The sequence below is a fragment of the Ambystoma mexicanum genome, chromosome 9, assembly GCF_040938575.1.
Source record: "Ambystoma mexicanum isolate Mex_15411 chromosome 9, UKY_AmexF1_1, whole genome shotgun sequence".
Taxonomy (NCBI): domain Eukaryota; kingdom Metazoa; phylum Chordata; class Amphibia; order Caudata; family Ambystomatidae; genus Ambystoma; species Ambystoma mexicanum.
The window spans coordinates 308,541,729-308,557,565 of NC_090931.1; the positions used below are offsets into that span (position 1 = coordinate 308,541,729).

General features: G+C 43.9%; 1 protein-coding gene across 3 annotated transcripts in view; it reads right to left on the bottom strand.

The window, feature by feature from the left end:
- Positions 1 to 15,837, bottom strand: part of ATP2A3 (ATPase sarcoplasmic/endoplasmic reticulum Ca2+ transporting 3) — a 680,492-nt gene that overhangs the window by 326,090 nt on the left and 338,565 nt on the right. For all 3 annotated transcript variants that reach the window (XM_069614715.1, XM_069614714.1, XM_069614716.1), the window contains exon 5: positions 15,216 to 15,354. In XM_069614715.1, coding sequence (XP_069470816.1) covers positions 15,216 to 15,354 — 139 coding nt within the window. The remainder of the gene's footprint in view (positions 1 to 15,215; positions 15,355 to 15,837) is intronic.

The window sequence follows — 15,837 nt, forward strand, 5'->3', positions numbered from 1 at the left end:
ATCACAAGGCTGTCTGGGCCCGGGGACCACGCTATCTTCAACTTTATCTCACTAAATACTCTCCCTCTAGACCACTTCGTACCTCTGGCACCAACTCTGTAAAGCGTTTAGCTAAACAGAGGGCAGGGGGTCGCCCACTTTCCTCTGCGTGCTCCTTCCTTTGGAATAGCCTCCCCCTGTGCCTTGAGCAGGATCTTCTCAAATTCCGGACACTCCTTAAGACTTTCCTCTTTTCCTCCTCCTTGCCCCTTTCTCTCCTCTGATAATCCCACAGTTGCTGAATCAGTGGCCTTGGCCCTTATGCATCCTCTGGGCCTTGACCTCCCACACCAATTCTTCCTAGCCCCGGTCTATCCACAGCACTTGCATTTCACACCCTCCGCTCTGGAGGCTCGCACTTACACCTCCTGTGCCCAGGACGTGTAGCACTCAACATTCCTAGCACTTTGTCTATGGCTCACCCACATGAGCCTGGAACCCCCAGCACTTACCCTCGCTTCCCTCTTCCTTTCTGCACTTGCACGTTCTGAAAACTCAAGGCATTGTAGGTTTGTCACTTCCCCCCTCTGCTCTTAAATATTTCTGTTGTAATGTATTTCCCACCCTCGCTCCCTCCTGAAACAGAACTAACATAACAGCTGTTACTATTCTAACAAGTGTTTCACCTCATTAAACTATGACTTCAGCACCTGTGGGCAACTCACAGGCCTAACTACCTCTTTGAAACAGTGCAAAATCATGCACACAGCTCAAAGTAAACAAAATACAAAGATTTGTGCAGTGTGAGGCAGCTGTGATAAACACGGCGGTAGCAAGGCATAGGACTCACACAAGAAGAGAATGTCCTCTACTGTGTGCTGCACAAGTTTTGTTCTATGAACAACTCATAGATTTAAACATTGTGCCCCAAGGCCCGCCGTGCTAATGGTTATTTTTGTGGGAAGACAGATTGACACAGGCCACGTACAACATTTTCCCACAAGAAACTACACTCAAGATGGCTGCCAGATCATCAGAAATGGAAAGTGTCCCTTTTCTATTTATCAGCCTGCCAAAGGAGCGTGGTGGCAGCACAGATGGTGCAGAATGGAGCGGAGTGTAGACAAAGGTTAAATGTTCAATAAAGGTGAAGGGGCCAAGTTGGCTGGTGGGTGGCAGAGAGCCTAGGGAGCCAGTTGCAGCAGCGGCCAGTTTGCTCGGAATACACTGATTACCTGTTAATCCAGCCTGCATTTTGAACAAGATGATTGGTTGCTCTGGGCATCCATGGTGTTTATATGGCTTTCACCCACGCCGTGGGGGGCGGACATGGCCTTTAACGGCCCGCCAGCCAGAGTCTTGTGTAAAAGCCTTTCATATCCCAGGGTTTATCTGGGTTGCAAATGGTTTCCTTTTTTTCCCCTCTGGAGATGTATCTCCCGACAAACAAACAAAATAAGATTGCCACTGCCATAGGGAAAAGGGACTAAGTCCCTTTTCCATTTCTGTGGCGGCAGCCAGGAATGGGAGAAGTCCCGGGCCCGAAGCAGAGAGCTCCGTCCCAGCATGCAAGTGGGGGGAGTAGGAGGTGGGGAAGTGGTTTGGATTGTTTTTGAATGGGTGGGGAGGCAACAGAAAAAAGGATCCCTGTTGTCTCCCCAGAGTGACAAAAAAGAAAAAAAAGGAAAGATTGTGCCACCGGGGAAGGGTCTCAGCTGTCTGAAAGCAACGGGAAAAGAATGTGTATTCATGCCCGCTGTTTCCAGCCACCTGATTGGCTAATCACACTACCCAGAGTGCGCTTGTATATTAGCATGCATCAGCAACTAGATTTTAAAAGCATTATTTTTTAAAAAAAATGCAATGGCCTCTACTTATGAATAATGGTCATGATGTTATTTTCTGTGAAGTCATCAGGGATGTTAAATGTCATGTGATGGGTCTCTTGACACCCATATGACCTTAGTGAAAATATGATGAGTGTTCAGTAGTAATCCAGGGAATAGATGTGTACTTCACAGGTATTTGTGAATTGGATCAATGGTTGATAATAAGAACCAACAAGGAGGGGTACTCATAGGTAGCAACTAATAACACCTATTACTACAGTGCTTAGAAGTAGAAGAAATCTGGCACGAAGCACCACATACAATTGCAATGTTATTACAGTCCCAAATGAGAGGCAGGCGAACCAAAACAGATTACATTTTAGAACTTGACTGTTTCCAGTACTGATTTAATTGTATCAACAGTTATCCACAATAAAATAAAAACAGTCGCTGCACAGCTCCTGTGTTTATAGCTGGTGCAGTGATGTCTTCGGCAGTTGAGTGGTTTATCGGGCAAATAATTCCATACATTGGTTTCATATTTCTTTTCTGCATCATGTCAGCCATCTTGGATATTATGAGAACCTTGACTTGATGTAGGATTAGGCTTTGTCCAGTGGGATATCTAATTTGAGATACTATTAAGCTTGCAAATCCATCTGGTCAGACCCAGCGGCACCGAAGACTTACAAGCGCTTATTGAAGCCTGTATACTAAGTAATCCACAGCACGAATGATAATGCCGAAAGCACTGCACAGCTTGGCCTTTTCCCATAAAACATACAAAGCAGTACAAGACATGTACAAATAAAGTAACAGTTCATGCTCCTCAATGAAGACCCTTGTACTTCTCCTTCTCGCACTTGCACGATCTGAATGTCACAAGGCCTAGTAGGATTGTTTGTCTTGTCCTCCCTCTGTCTTCCCTCCCTTGTCTTGTCCCGCCTAGAAACGCTGGTGCACAGGTGCGTTATAAATGACTTATCATATCATATCATATAAAGGAAGGTTATCATATACAGTCTATAAATCTCACTGGAAGGTTTCCCACAGGTTTCGGAATTACATTGTGGACCTACAGCAGGCGGGAATTCAGCTGTCCATTAGGGAACGGCATCGGTGAACATAACATCAGCCAGAAAGATGCTGGCTTCTTGGAAAGGGAATCCAGAAACGACTTGCGGCCACATTACGTTACAGACTCTAGCATCATCCCAGGATGTGACGTCAGCCCACAGTGACGGACCACAGGAAATGAAGGCACTTGGCTGGATTATGCTCAGACAAAAGAAACAACGAGTCATTTAGCTATCCTAATAGTTTCACATCAGGACACCCTAACCGCCTCTCTTAGTCCCCATTTACATTCTTGGAGTAATAAGATTGAAAAGGAGTCCGAAACCTTAATGCATTCTCCAGGATTTCTGGGTCTTAAGCAGGATACTCAGTGAGTAAAGACCTGTGCGGTGTGTCGACTCTGAGAATTAACCGCTTCAAGGCTGTGATTTACATTCCCACTCGGGGACAGCTGGCGAGAAGGTAGGGGTATACAGCTGGCGAGAGGGTAGGGATATACAGCTGGCGAGAGGGTAGGGGTATTCAGGACAGGAGCAGATCCGGTGCTGGCACACAGAGTGAATAGGCAATGTTTCAGGTATTTCCCCAGAGGGGTCAAGATGGCCTCCAGCGACTATTAAATAAACAAAGGCCCTGGAGGCAGGAACTTATCAGACCAGGCCTGACTTTCTAGAATCGAAATGCTCCAATGAGACCCACATCGAGGGTACAAGGAATATGTGGGCTCAGCTTGGTGTTAGCACCTCAAAACAAGGTCGTCAAGCCATTTAGGGATCAAACAGACCATTTTAAAATGGATACATGCTTCAGCGGGGAGCCCAATGGTGGGAGCCACTGAGTGTAATGACCGCACCAGCGAATCCCTAAATCAGTTGGACTGCAGCGTTTTGAGGAACCTCTAGGCACTGTGTGCCTAATGGTTTGCAGGAGCTATTTTTTAAACCTAATTTTGATTATTCATTTGTGATGTACCTCTGGAGCCTTTAAAATTGGACCTCAATGGAACCTTACTTAGAGCACATTAAACAACCATCAGTGCAGTGGTGCGTCACCGAAATCAGATCAATTCGCACCCAATTACTACAATAAAGGTTGCTGGAATGGTCTGCCAAGTGAAGAATGTATTTTTTGTGTGATGAACTTTCCATTGAAAGCACACTGCTTTTTGAATTTTTGTGTAATCAACTTGTTTCTGCAAGAAAAAAGATATGTTATGCCACACTTAAATGAAATATGCACTGACCCAATGTGGAGTGGGCTTGATGTTTTTTATCATCGGCCTGGAAATTGGAATGACGAGCGCATTGGTGATGTTTAAAAAGAAGCAATCAAAATCTGTTCCAAAAGCTGATTTTAGGATACATAGTCTAAATAAATCCCTGGAGATCGCTAAATAAAAGTGAAGGTAATTGATGGGGGGTGAGGGAGAGAGGAGTCGGCATCCGCCTTCGAGTTTACCTATGGCGTTATCACACAGAACCAGTGCCAGGCCTGTATCCATCTCTTAAGATCATGGAAAGGTGCAGGATTCTGTCTTGGTGGATTTCCATTACTAAAGTCCATCTTCTCTTATGCACGTAAATATCGTAGAGCTGATATGGCGTGTGTTTGTTCAGGCACCAGTGGGCATTGTCCACCCTGGTGTTCCGTGGAGTCTGGAGTATGGCAGGGATGAGTCCTTGCCTCTTTATTGTTTTTGTTATATAGGAAGAGCCCCACAAATGCTCTAATAAGGACTAATGTTGATGTTCCCTATTTTGGTATGCATTACACTACAGTTTTAGCATATGTGGACGACACAGTGCTATTGGCAAGGACTCCCCGAGCATTGAAGCAACTCCTGGATGCTTACACCGACTTCATGAATGGTTTAGATCTACAGATTAACATTTTGAAATCTGCAGTCCTAATAGATAACCCGTTGGATAAGCGACCAAAGCAAAAGAACATGTAGTTTCTTCTTAACGGTAATCTCTTCCTTTAAACTGAATCCTATGATTATTTAGGGATTATGGTTTCTCACAATTTTAATAGGGAAGGACATAGAATCAAACAGGTATCCAAGATGGCTCAGGCAACCGATGCATAACAAGTATAAGGCCCATAGTAAAAATCTATAATGCAAAACCAAAAGCCATAGCTTTGTATGCAGCTAGTGTATGGAGTTTTGGAACAACCACTGCATTATCAGTGGTGGAAAATTAGTTTTTTAAATATCCAAGGCCTGCAAGTATCAGCACCAAATGATATGGTTTACAATGAACTAAACGTTTATCCGTTAGAAGATATGCTGAGACTAGACCCAGTAAAGCTATGGCAAAGGCTTTGCTTGAATGAGAAAGCAGTGTTGACCAGAGAAACTATCTCATCCTTGCTGGGCAGTGAAAAGAACTCTTGGAAGGTACTGTGGCTGGTTTTTGTCAGAAATTAATTGTATATGGCGAACCTTAATGTCCCCTTTGCAAATGCGCGCATGACTAAATCCATGGCGGACTCATGCATCTCTGCCCTGCTATTAAGATAGATTGGACAGAGAATTATTTGAATCAAAAGAAGCAATGGTTAGAAGTGCTGTACTTCTTGTCAGCTCCCAAGTTACCTCGCTTGCCCAAGGATAAAAAAAAGAGAGCACCTAATAACTCTTGCTAGACTCACTACAAAGTGGGCGGGGAACAGTACACATTGTCTGATTTGTATGACAGACATTAAGGATTTACTTCTTCTGTGCTCCATAGACTATACCCCATCAACTCTTCAGGTTTCCTCTTCTTTGGCATTCGGCTTTCAAACAGTGCAGACCAGCCCTGCAAGAGTTACTAAAAGCAAGTATATCTTTGATAACGTGATAACCTTTAAGGAATTTAAAGCCCCATTGAATGTGAGAGCTAAAATGTTAATAAACAGGCTCAAAGGTTTTTGTTATTTACTCTTGAGCTATTTTTAGAATTCTTAAAATAATTTTAATTAACATGCAGGGAGTATCATGGTTAGATTGGATGGTTGATTTATTTATAGTGGGGCGGATTTTTAGAGATAAAGTTTACTGTTTTATACCGTAGATGAACCTGCAAGCATCTCTTTTACCGTATGGTGGGATGAGTATATTGAATACGTTTTTTTTTTTTCCTGCAAGTTTGTTGGAATTTTATATTCTGAATAAACTCTATTTGGCTGACTGTATATACATATCCTTCAATATCCACAGTGTTCTGGTCTTCTCTGAGAAGTATAATGTGACATAGGGAGCTACAATCGGACTTGCCTGGTAGTATCTTCAATTGCTCTTTAATTTCCATATTTGACATCTGTGCATTCATTTTCCATGTGATTGCATTCTATTCATCGTGCATGTGTTCTGCATGAAATGTATAGCAGAGCCCACAACTGTAGACAGTTGCGCATAGGTTAATTTTACTGATTTGCTCTGCCCTCCACATTTAGCACTGTGTCACATAGAACACAGCGGAGTCCAACGAAATATGTGGTCCAGCTGTCACTAGTCCCCGACAATGTAAACCATACCTCGCCTATCCACACTTCGATCTACGGCCTCATAATGTCTCTACACTAGTCATCTCTGCTATTAATAGTTGAAATGCTGCATCATTAGATTGACTGTCTGTATGTGATGCTGCACTGTTTTATATACAATAATTAAACTGTTGCATAATTTACTTTGATTATTTGCATGTTGTGTGATGCTCCATTGGTTAGGTCTGTTCAGACTACAGTCTGTCCAAGAGCCATTGAACCTAAAGAGATTTGAAGCCTAACACTTGGACGTAGGTGTTATATAAATACCAAAGAACATAACATAACCACTCTAAAGTTCCAGATATCACAAATCGTGGGATAAGGAGAGGCTGGACACTCACAGGGGGGGAAATAAGGGGGTCTCTGGAAGCTGTAGCCAGCCTAAGTGATCAAGCATGGAGGGGAATAAGGGGTTGGGGACACTCTGTATACAACATAATATGGACACAATGGACCTTGGCACATAAATGTGAAAGAGCGGAAACCACAGGTAAAGCACACTTCATTGGGGCGCCACAGGTGGGCCTGAATCCGTAGGCCAGCTATGAACACATGGCTGTGGGAGGGGGGGAAGCTGAATTCAGGCTGCTCGTCTCCAGCAGACCACAGTCCCTAGGAACAGCACTGGGCGATACAATGAAGGCCGGCGAGCCAGTCCCACAGCTATTCGTGGGAGCTTGAGGAAATAGACCTAATTCAGAGTTTTACTCACATCGCCCCTTGGCCAGTGGGTACGGGAAAAAGGGTGAGGAACGGAGGGTCGCTCCAAGAAGAGCCAATCAGATGGTATATTTTGGTGTCCTGAATGTAACAAGCCCACAGAGTGTCCACAATAATGTTGGCAAAGGTTATCATCAGGCAGATGCCGTGTAAATGTCTCCCTTCCCACCAGCTCGGGGTGTCTTGTGTTCCTTCCTTTCTGGTGCTGGCCAATGGCAGACGAATAAAGATCTGGAGGTCAGCACAATTATGTCACTACTAATTGCAAATTGTTTGCAGATTGGAGCAGTAAGAAATGTGGCACCGTAAATGGATGGGGATGAGACGGGAGAAGGCAAGTCTGTTGCTCCAATCATGTCTAACTAACGTATGTCTAGCTATAGGGTTATGACGTATTCTAACATGTCAGTTTCATGGGAATGGAGAAGACGTGAAGTGCAAAGGTTTCCGATGGTATACACAATGTATTAGCAGAGGTTAACAGAGGAAGCTAAGCGATTAGACAACCAATTTGCTGCCACGAGAAGTGAAGTGACGAAAACTGAATTGAGAAAAGCCAAATATGAACTGAATAAGATCATCTCCTCGCAAATAGATTATGCACTTTTCAGACAGAAAATTAACTATTTTGAAAATGGAGAAAAAGCAGGGAAGTTGTTTGCACACAGATTAAAGGTAGCTGAAAGTGATCGCTTCATCAGTGCAATTGAGTGTCAAAATAATATCATTGAAACTCAACAAAAAGGGATAAACAAGTAGTTTTGTGACTTTTATGGTAAACTATATGAATCTGAACTGACATGTGATGTGGCTGAGGTTGATGAATATCTTAATTCATATGAGGTGTCCTGTTTGTCAGAAGATCAAGCAGCTAATCCTGAAGGACAATTCACAATTGAGGATTTACAATTTGCTATTTCAAAACTTTCCATGGGTAAATCTCCTGGAACGGATGGCCTACCTGGCGAATTTTATAAAATTTTACCTGATTCAGCTTTTCAGCTTTTATATGATGTATACAAAAATGCTTTTGAAACTGGTCTGCTGCCCAATTCAATGTGCCATGCATTAATAACTGTTCTGCCAAAAAAGATAAATCTACTACAAAATGTGAGAACTACAGACCGATAAGTCTGATTAATTGTAACTGCAAAGTTTTGGCAAAAAATTTGGCGGTACGATTGGAAAAGGTAATAACAACTCTTGTTCATGAAAACCAGGTTGGTTTTGTCACTGGAAGGGCAGTGGCGGATAACATGCGGCGCCTATTGCTGTCAATTGAAAAAGGACACTCTCAGCCAGTAGCCACTGCAGTGATCTCGCTGGACGCTGAGAAGGTGTTCGATCGTGTGGAGTGGACCTTCTTATTTTCATGCCTGAAGAGAATGAAATTTGGTCAGAACTTTCAACAATGGGTCCGCTTATTGTATAATGATCCGTCTGCGAGTGTTCTTACAAATGGCCTCATCTCTGATAAGTTCACACTTTACAGAGGTACGAGACAAGGCTGCCGGCTCTCACCTCTGTTGTTCATCTTGGCTATGGAAGCACTGGCGATATGCTTGAGAGCAGATGTACATCTAAAACCAATAATTGGTAGCAATCGTAAAAATTTGATCTGGTTGTACGCAGATGAGCTACTGATTGCCCTTCAAGAGCCGGCTACCTGCATAACTCACTTAATGAATGATGTTCAGCAGTTTTCAAGAGTTTCCGGCTACAAAATCAACTGGGGTAAGTCTGAAATACTTCCCATCAATAAGCTACTTGTGCCCAATTTCAGTTCAGATGGTGTGTGGAGAAAATGAAATACCTGGGCATATGGATTGGTGCTGATGTGTTGAAATTACCAACAATACATTTTGGATTGCTCCTCCCCAAGCTAAAATCAGATCTGGAAAGATGGGGTCTCTTGAAACTGACTATGTGGGGGAAAATAAATTGTATAAAGATGAATCTAGCACCTCGGATAAATTACATTTTGTCAATGTTACCAATCAGGATACCAGGGCACTTTTTAAAGAAATAGACAATGTTATGCAAAGATTCATCTGGGATGGGAAACCACCAAGGCTGGCAATTTGGAAATTACAACTTCCCCTGAAACGGGGAGGGATGAATTTGCCAAAATTTAGGGATTACCACCTATCTTTTTCTGCACGCCATCTATGTAAGATCATTGATTCTAGTAATGAACGACCATGTGATTTGGTGTGGGAGTGCGGCATGGTGTCCCAACTGGATCCAGAAGCTCTGTTGACCACTAAGAAATGTAAATCCAAAGAAGCGAATCCCTTGACTAGTTTCTTGCAGGATTGCTGGTGTGAAATATCCAAGCGTATGAATGCAGATCCTTATCGGCACTTAAATGCCTCCATTTGGCTGAACCCTGCCTTGAAATATCAGGGAAAAAGTCTTTTTTGGCCGGTATGGTTCCTGACGGGCATTAAGTACATCCATGATCTTATAGAAGGGGGAAATTGGATCTCATACACACAACTTTGCCAATCTTAACATGGCGGATTGTACATTCGCTGAATACCGAAAATTGAAAACTATTGTGGCAAATTGTTTTGAAATGCCTCATTTGGAAACTCAAAATGTCGCCTGGTCGGCACTACAAACATGTTCAAGTGCTTTCCATCCAGCTGCCACGTTATATGGATTCTTGAAGGCTTGCGGAAAGGGGGACCTAAGATTACCATTTATCTGGGCAGAAGAACTGGGAGAGGACATTCATCCAAACTGTTGGCAACGGTGCTGCGAGAATACTCGTTTGGTGAGTTTGGACTGGGGCCTTAGAGCATCACAAACTAAAATTATTTTTAGATCCTACTGGACACCAGCTAAGTTATTTCGGAGGCAACTCTTGGAGGACGATCTCTGCTGGAAGTGCAAAGGTGCAAGTGGCTCCCTCAGTCACTTGTTGTGGTTCTGCCCGAAAACAAGAACATTTTGGGAACATGTATGTGAAAGATTAGGATTGGTTTTGAACTGTACAATCCCTCTATCTGGCTCCCTTCTGATTTTAGGTGACATATCTCAGTTTGATGACTTAACCTTTGGAAGGAAAACTTGGTTCCTCCGGGCATGTTTGATCGCCAAGAGGATGATACTGAGAATGTGGAAGTCAAGCAGCTCCTTTAACATTGACAAATGGGTGGAAGAACTTCTCACTGTCTCCACTTATAAGAAGGCCATTTACAGAGACTCAGAAGACGCTGAGAAATTTTGGGACATTTGGGGAAGTTTCTTTGAAGTTTATGGTTGATATATACCTATTATTTGGACTGCAAGGTCTCAGGTCTGTTAACTATAATGCCAACATGGTTCTCTTTGATTCATTGTATGATGCTTTATTTACTGTTAGCAATGTTTGATAGAATAATTATGTTTTGGTTCTTTAATCTTTGATCTATTTTCTTTTTCTTTTTTTCCTCTTTTTCTTCTTCCTTTATTTCTTGCCTTTTTTAAATGGCCTTGGTATTGATGTGATCTGATATGTTATTGTGCTGGTTAACATTTACTAGATGCTTTTAGGTTACTTGTTGATGACATTGGTTCATTTGTTTTGTGTACTTTGTTTATTTGAAAATAAAAACTTTAAATCAACAATGTATTAGCAATATAAAGGGGGTCATTACAACCTTGGAGGTAGCCATGCTGCTATTTGCGGCATGGCTAACCCCATTCCGGGTACCGGGTCCGGGTTCCTGGAATGGGGAAATACCAGGCCATTCCGACCTTGGAGGGCCCGGTATTTCCCCATTCCACAAACCCATCGCCATTTCCATTCGAGCCCCCATAGGGCGCAATAGGAATGGGGAGCATGCTAACAACGGGCTCGTTGTTAGCATGCTGGACCGCTCGCGGGACCCGCTGAGGACGCCTGGTAAAACCAGGCGTCCTCAGCGGGTCCCGCGAGTGGGACTCGTAATGAGGCATTAGCGGGTTAACGTGGCCGGCAGTTCTACCAGCTCTGTTAACCCCCTACCTCCAATGTCGTAATGACCTCCAAAGTGTTGTCTGCTGTGAGCCAGTTTGTCAGCTCTCATCAATCAGTTCTGTTCCACTGTTCCGTTTGATTTGTGCTTGCCCAGCTGTAAGAAACAGCGTTACTTCTTGCTCTGTGTGCGCTCTTTTTTGGGCTACTACTGGTAGCTTATCTATTGCGAGCCCTAGAGGACCCTTAATACAACAGGATGTGTGCGCTTTGGATCCTTTACAATGTGAAAGAAAATTTGATTACTTGCGTTTAACCTTTGACCATGGCCTCTTTACCCTCATCCCACCGCCAACCGCCCCGGTGGCTGAAGTATAGGCTCCTCATGTTGCGTAGCACCCCAGAGTCACATCAGCTCATGCCTGCAGATTGCCTCCAAGGGCAAGGCACCACAGCATAGGCCCCAGTCCAAGACCTCCCACACTTTTTAATATAGATGAATTTAGCACCTCATCACAGTCTCTAGCCAACTCGATGCTGCCAGGCACTTCATTCAGAAACAAAAACAGGCACAGCTGTGCGGCGAGGGCCATGGGAAGAGGTTATATCAAAGCCCACAATAGTGGCACGTCGTGTTCCCAATAAACGGTAAATACGTGCATCGATTCCAGCATAATGCCGTCCTTCGTGCCTTTAGCACGATCTCATGTTACGAAGCGTCCGTCCCTTTAGCACGATCTCATGTTAGGAAGCGTCCGTCCCTTTAGCACAATCTCATGTTACGAAGCGTCAGTTGCATCACACAGCCCGTAAAATTAAATTGGCTGCTTCTCGGACAGTCCATTTCATGGAATTTCCACCTCACATCATCCGTCATTAAGCCAGAACTGCAGGCGTTTTCTACAACGCCGATTCAATCGAAGTTGTTAATAACAGACATTGGGTGGTATTTCAGAAACATTCCACAGGTGCAAGTGCAATAAACACTGGCGTGAAAATTACTCTAGTGCACAAAACATTCTTTCAATGCATTTTTGGATCAGTGCAAAGAACTAGGACTATGATAAATACTCTCCATGTGCAAAAATACCTTGACAGAAGTAATTAATTACTCTTTTATAACGCGCTAAATACCAGAGACCAGTCTAAGTGCGGGACTGGGATTCAAACCTGTGTTGCTCTGCGTTGTCTTGCTCCCAAGACAAACACGTTGCTGCTGAGCTATCCTCCGGGCCCCAGTGCAATAATATGCTTATTGAACTAGGGAGTTGTTTCTCTTAGTTCCAATTGCATTTGCTTAGTTTCTGTACTACCACCCATTATGGTGCACGCTATACTGGATAAAGTAGCAGGCCTTTCTCAGGCATTTGAAAAGGCACCAAAGCAAAAAAGTTGCAAAGTACCACATCGGAAAGAAATTAGTAGGGCACAATAGGACCCCATTCTAGCGCCCATGGCATGTACATGGCCATATAACCAGATGTGGCAGGGCACCCACGCCAGCTGCTGAGGGCTCGAGTCCTAAAGTAAAAAAGTAGGGGACGGCGATGCAGGCATTGCAAAGTGACATCACAGAAAACCAACATAGGAGACATTTAATGGGGGTCTTCCTACTGACTTCTTCTCGTCTAGTGGCTGACAGTGTCGCCTTTAAACCGCGCAACCGGGTTCAAGACCCGGCTGCATAGCTGCATACTACCAAGTGTATGAATTTTTTTTTTTTATTCCTGAAAAACACAGGGGGTGGTGGCTATCCTCTCAAAAAAATGGACGGAGGCCGTCCACGCGTGTGGGCCCTCGACTTGAGCCCTGCGTGCTGCTTTTACACATAGAAACAAGTTTGAGGAAACCAGGGGCAGGCATTAGCAGCAGGAGCAAGTAGGCAGAGTGAAGAGTAGCAATAAGGGCCTCACACCCGTTTTGTGTACGTGGACTTGCACCGACGACGTGCTACCTTACTAAACGCAAGACAAATTCTACACATGGAATTACGAAGGTTTTCTGCAAAACTGAACTTCGCCAGGAAAAGTTGTGTATTGCATTCTCAGTACATCCATGTTTGTGATGCATTTTGGCCACTGGCTGGATATTGAATGTACGAAAAATTTGATGTGGTCGCACAACGTTGCTGTCAGCGTAATTGATCAAAGAAGCTGTAATACTACTTTGTAGCTGTATTTTCTGGAAGTTTGCAAAATTCTGCAAGTAGAAAAGAAATCTTTGCACACCCCCAGTTATAACAATCTATCTATCACAGCGAATGACAAAGGCTGTCCCCGGGCATTATAGGGAATTTATTAACGCACCTATAGGGTGTTGAATATGGGAGCAGGGCTATCCTCCTACAGTCAAATTTGCATCTATCATAGTAAAAAAGGTTCCGTGTGTTAATATTCCATATTTTTGCGACGATATTGAGGCATGGAACCTGCAGGGCACACCCCCGCAACCCCTGCATTATTTTCAAAGGAGTGGGGGACTCCCCCCGCAACCCCCGGTCCTAAAAAGCCCAACAATTAGCCCCCCCCAAAAAATATCACTATGGCTGTTGCAAAAGATCATGTATACGGGATAATATTATCTGATACCAGTAAAAAAAGTCTCATAAGGGCCGTCCCCAGGCTTTATAGGCTATAATTATGAATTCGCTATCGGCGTGTATGTGTGGTTGGCAGAGTGCCCCAAAGCGTTTTAGGGATTTTTAATAATGCATCCATCAGAGTGGTAAATGACTGGGTAGAGCTCCAAAGGTTTATAATATCATTGAATGTCTGGGTAGGGACATTATAGAGGCGAGCATAATGCATTTATTAGGTAAATGTGTGGGTAAGGCTACCACTGGAATTAAAAGTGTTATTATGCACTTAGTGAGGTGGTTAATGCCTGTGTATAGATGTCTACAACCAGGCATCTAAAAGGGTGGTGAAAGGAGTAACACTTGGGAATTTGACTGTGGGGTACCCACATGCGAGACAAGGTAGCCCCTTTTCTCTCTGAAAACCAACCTAACAATCTCCCAGCCTTAATGGGCTATTGTAAGACATTGCCCCTCATTTGAAATGTAACAGTACTGAGACGAGGAAAAGGCGACTAGGAGTAGTGAACACCAATAGGTATTTTCACCACTCTGGTACTGAGACGAAGAAGCATACTGTGAATGCATACCATTGAAGAGGTCCGGCATGTCTCGCTAAAAGTTGACTAGAGGTCAGGCAATTCATCTTACTGACCCACACCTGCAGGGAGTATAAGCGGTGGGGCTCTGCGCCTTGGAGGGAAACCGGTGTGTGACAAGGAGAGACCTGTGCGTGAGTAAGGAAAGGAGAGCAGGGTACAAAAGGGGATGGAGAGAAGCAAGTCAGAGCCAGGACTGGGAGCTGTATGAGTCCGGAGAAGGAGAGAGACACCTGGGCCGAGAGCAGGCTTATCGATGTCTCAATCTCCGGCCGTGCTCTGGTTGCTGATAGCAACAGCTGGAGGCTGTGCTCTGCCCAGAGCCAACATCCACTGCGGCAAGTGGAGAGTGAGGGAAGGTAGCGGTGGCCCCCGCAAGGGAGGCAACGCTCGTGGGTCCAGGAGGATTGCTAAAGGAGAACCGGCAAAGCTGCAGGGAGCGGGTGCGCATAACCGGTGAGTGTAATCAAAGGAACTATCTGTCCGGAGCGCTCTGCTAATGCTGGTTTGTATTCTGAGAATGTTGAACAAACTGAAATAAGAAAACTATGCATGTCGAATGATCTGAAAGTAATTAAGAATAGTTCTCGATAATGAAGTGAACATTTTTTAATCCTAAACAAGTAGTGAACACTTGCAAAAGAAACATCAAGCCAATATTGGACACCTTAGCCTAGGTCCTATTGTATTTTTGCATTATGGCCCAGAAATGCTTTTACAGTACTGCTCCTAGTGCCAACATCAGAAAGGCAGTCTGAGGCATGTTATAGGGGACAGCTTCTGGAGACACTTTATGGTGGTGGCTAAATAGTTGTGGTGATACCCACTGTTGGGGGCGGGGGTTGAAATCATTCTGGTAAGTGGAGATGTTTTCTGCACCTTAAAAGCTATACAATTCAAAATGATTTAAATACGGTTACATTTATTTATGAGTGGAAACTGTGAATTTGGCAGCGTACCTGCAATTTCTACAATATCCCCCGGCACAATATCCCGGGCACGGATGCGCTGCACCCCACTTCGGTCCGACCGGACCACTTTCCCCATTTCCGGTTCATACTCCTTCAAGGCTTCAATGGCGCTCTCGGCGTTCCTTTCCTGCAAGAAGTCTTGGCATTAATGATCGGGTGGCGAAAGAAAATGTAACAGTAATGACCCACAGAAGGGTACAGTTTAGCAATAATTTGTCTAAAAGCTAGCTAAATAAATTTAAAAGCAATGACAAATCCAGTTTGTGAAAGGCAATTTGTCAAGAACAGTGCTGGCATTGTTGGTGTGTAATGCAGAAAGAGCAGAAGCACACCTTGCCAACCGTTGTGCCAAGAGACATTAAATATTCCATCCTAAAAATGATAAAGGTTTTAAAAAAGTCCCAGAGTTTATATTTTGCCTTCGGAATTATGGTGTGTTTAAAAAAAGTTGTACCTGTAAGGTAAGAGCAGAATAGTCCATTTCTGCTAAAATGGCCACACACGCATAGTGCCTCCTAATGGCCATCACTGGAAGTTCACATCTAGATCAGAGCCACACAGCAATGCACTATGGGTATGCAAGTCAGCTGAACATCTTGCTTTCAGATCA